Consider the following 2,720-nt stretch of genomic DNA (forward strand, 5'->3'; position numbering starts at 1 on the left):
AACAGGTTTCAATGGCGCTGCACCATACGTTAAGCTACAGCCTACTTCAAAGAGAACCGCCTTGCTTAGGAAGCTGAGAAATGGCAGAGGAGGAAGGAAAGCACACAACATCCTGGCCAACAACTGTGTCCCTCAAGGCACCACTTGTGATAACTGTGGAAGAACTTGCAGAGCATGGATCGGATTCCTCAGCTATCTTAAAGGTCACCCCCTCTCCTAGCAGACATCATAATTGTATTGAGGAATAGCCAGAGAAGAGACAATTCCAATTCATTCGCTGTAAGCAGAATAGTTCTTTAAAACAGACTCAAAATAAGCTTTTGCGGTTGACCACAGGGAAGTCATACTATGCATAGGGCACTTTGTGAAGGTGAGCGTAGAGGTAATGGTGCAAAAAGCTGACAAATGGGTGGTCACAGCTTTGTCAGAGTGAAGGTGACACTTGGCAGAGGAGGAGTAGAGAAGGGTAGAATTATATCAAGCTTTTAAGCTATACTGGCAAGAAACTCTTACCTTACAGGACGACAGATGGAGAGCCAAAGGAGACATCTGAAGAAGGCAATTTAAAAATTAAACCCATGGACAAGGTAGATCAAACTATCAGCTGTGTTTGATCTCAACTGAATGGGGAGCAACATGTATTTTTTGAGGTCAGAAAGAGTGGAGTCAAGGTTAGGCCCAAATAAAAATGTGGTTGTGGGCCCAGAAAGAAGGTAGCTGTGTCTGGATAAAACCTGCATATGTGGGGCACTATTACATCATGTAATAGTGTCATGCACTATTCCTCCATGTAAAAGGGTTTAGTTATCAGAGTGCTTGTGACAGCGCTCTGAAAGGAGGTTGGTAACATTATTATTGCAAAGCTGAGGTGCCCTTGTGGAAATGTAATCAGAAACGTGCAAGACTATAGACCACATTACTAAATGTCCTTTGTCAACCTTTCTGAGCTCAAGCAGATATCCACATGCATTGTTCCACAGCATTTAAAACATGTTGTATTTCAACTGTATTACCTAATCATTTTAGAGCTGTAAGGGATGCACACCATCTACTCATTTTTCTGGGATATTCTTGCTATGCCTTGAGGGCATAGCACAGCCCAGCAGCAGCTCTAATGGTCCCCACATGTTGAGTATTTATGCTGCTGGAACCAAAAAAAGCAACCTCATAAAATATGGGCCCTGGTTTTGCACTGCACTTGGTATTTAAGAGTCGAAACTTGAACTGTCACATCCTATGCTTTAATGGGGCACTTCTGCTGGTTGAAAGCACCATGTAGCTAAAACCAAAATTTTAGCAGTTGCTTGGATCTGATGAACTCTGATGGCGAGATCTCAAGGCTGTTGAGACCCATGGGCCACCCAGTCACCAAACACATTATGAAACGCTGCCCCCAGACCCAGCAGTTGCTCTGATCAGAGGAGAGGGCACGTTTTGTGGCGGGTGGTGGAAAGCAACAGGTGTGGGCTGTGCATGCCGCCAGCCAGACATCTCTCCTTCCCCCAACTTCCTTGCTGAACCACGGGAGATAGGCGACTGGAGTCTGGAAAGGCACCCACACAAGCCGGCTGCGGTGGGGACGGGCCTGGAGAGCACCGGCAGAAAGGGCCTTGTATCCTCCCTACCAGTCGCCTATGCGACAGCTCTTGCCAGCAAGCGACCGCCTCAGCCTCGTGCCCGTCCGCGGCTCCCGCCTGCCCCAGCGCAGCAGTGGGTGGGAGGCGGTCACGTGCAGCGGCAGCGGCGACAGGGGATAGGTGAGGCGCGCGTGCGCGGTGACGTATGCAGCGCGCAAGCCGAACCGTTGTGCTGGGGGGGAGTGGACTAAGCTAGGCTCTCCAGACTAGAGGCCACGCTCGCCCCGCCCCCACCCGAGGGCGGGGCGGTGAGTAGGCGCGCGGCGTCCTGGGCCCCGGCGGCCCCGTCTCTATGGTGCTGGCTCGGCTCGGCCTGCCGGCCCCTCCCCCCGCGGTCACACCACCGCCCGCCTGCCCGCCTGCCGCTGCGTCACAGAGACAAGATGGAGACCGCTGAGGAAGGTAACGGGCTCGCCCGCCTTCTGTCCCCCTGTCCTCTCGGGATTGCACCCCTGGCCACCCTCGCCTTCTCTTTAGCTCGGGGAGAGGGGGGGCTGACACGCACCAGGGGCTCCCTCCTATGGGCCACGCGCGGCTGCAGGTGCCTGGTGCTGTCCCTGCCCAACGGGTGGGGGGGGCTGCCTGCGGGGGCGGGTCTCTTGCGTCATTGTCGGGGGGGGGACAGCGCGGCAGCCCGCTCCCCTTGTGGAGCCGGGCGGGGGCGGGGCGGGGCGTGCAGCGCCCCTGGCCGGGGCGAGGGGGTTGTGTCCGTTACCCCTCCCCGCGGCGCGGGCGAGGCTTCGGTGAGATGCCACCTTTCACCCGCCTTCCCTGAGGGCCCTCATTGCTTCCCTCCTAGCACAGCTCTTTCTTCAGGAGCAGCCCTAGTGGCTGGTGGGGGGACGGGACCGGACGGGACACGGGCGTTTAGGCCTCCCCACTTCAGTGCAGGCACATGGGGGATCCTGCTGGTTCCTTTGTCTCCTGTCTGATGGGAGAGTATGTGCTAGAAAGGAAACCTGGAGCAGCAGAAGGGCCCCACAACACTCCTGCCCGCCCCTTTGTGCTGCTGCAGGAGCAGAGGCTACCAAGGGCAGCCAGGCAGATGGAGAAGGGCCGCAGGTTTGCAAAGACAACGTGGCT

General features: G+C 55.6%; 1 protein-coding gene across 2 annotated transcripts in view; it reads left to right on the forward strand.

The window, feature by feature from the left end:
• The first annotated feature begins 1,998 nt into the window (after positions 1 to 1,998).
• The window catches only part of MARCH6 (membrane associated ring-CH-type finger 6), an 83,277-nt gene continuing 82,555 nt past the window's right edge, over positions 1,999 to 2,720 (forward strand). For both annotated transcript variants that reach the window (XM_019541505.1, XM_019541522.1), the window contains exon 1: positions 1,999 to 2,039. In XM_019541505.1, coding sequence (XP_019397050.1) covers positions 2,021 to 2,039 — 19 coding nt within the window. In that variant the 5' untranslated portion in view covers positions 1,999 to 2,020. The remainder of the gene's footprint in view (positions 2,040 to 2,720) is intronic.

The sequence above is a fragment of the Crocodylus porosus genome, unplaced genomic scaffold (assembly GCF_001723895.1).
Source record: "Crocodylus porosus isolate Cpor-Errol unplaced genomic scaffold, CroPor_comp1, whole genome shotgun sequence".
Taxonomy (NCBI): Eukaryota; Metazoa; Chordata; order Crocodylia; family Crocodylidae; genus Crocodylus; species Crocodylus porosus.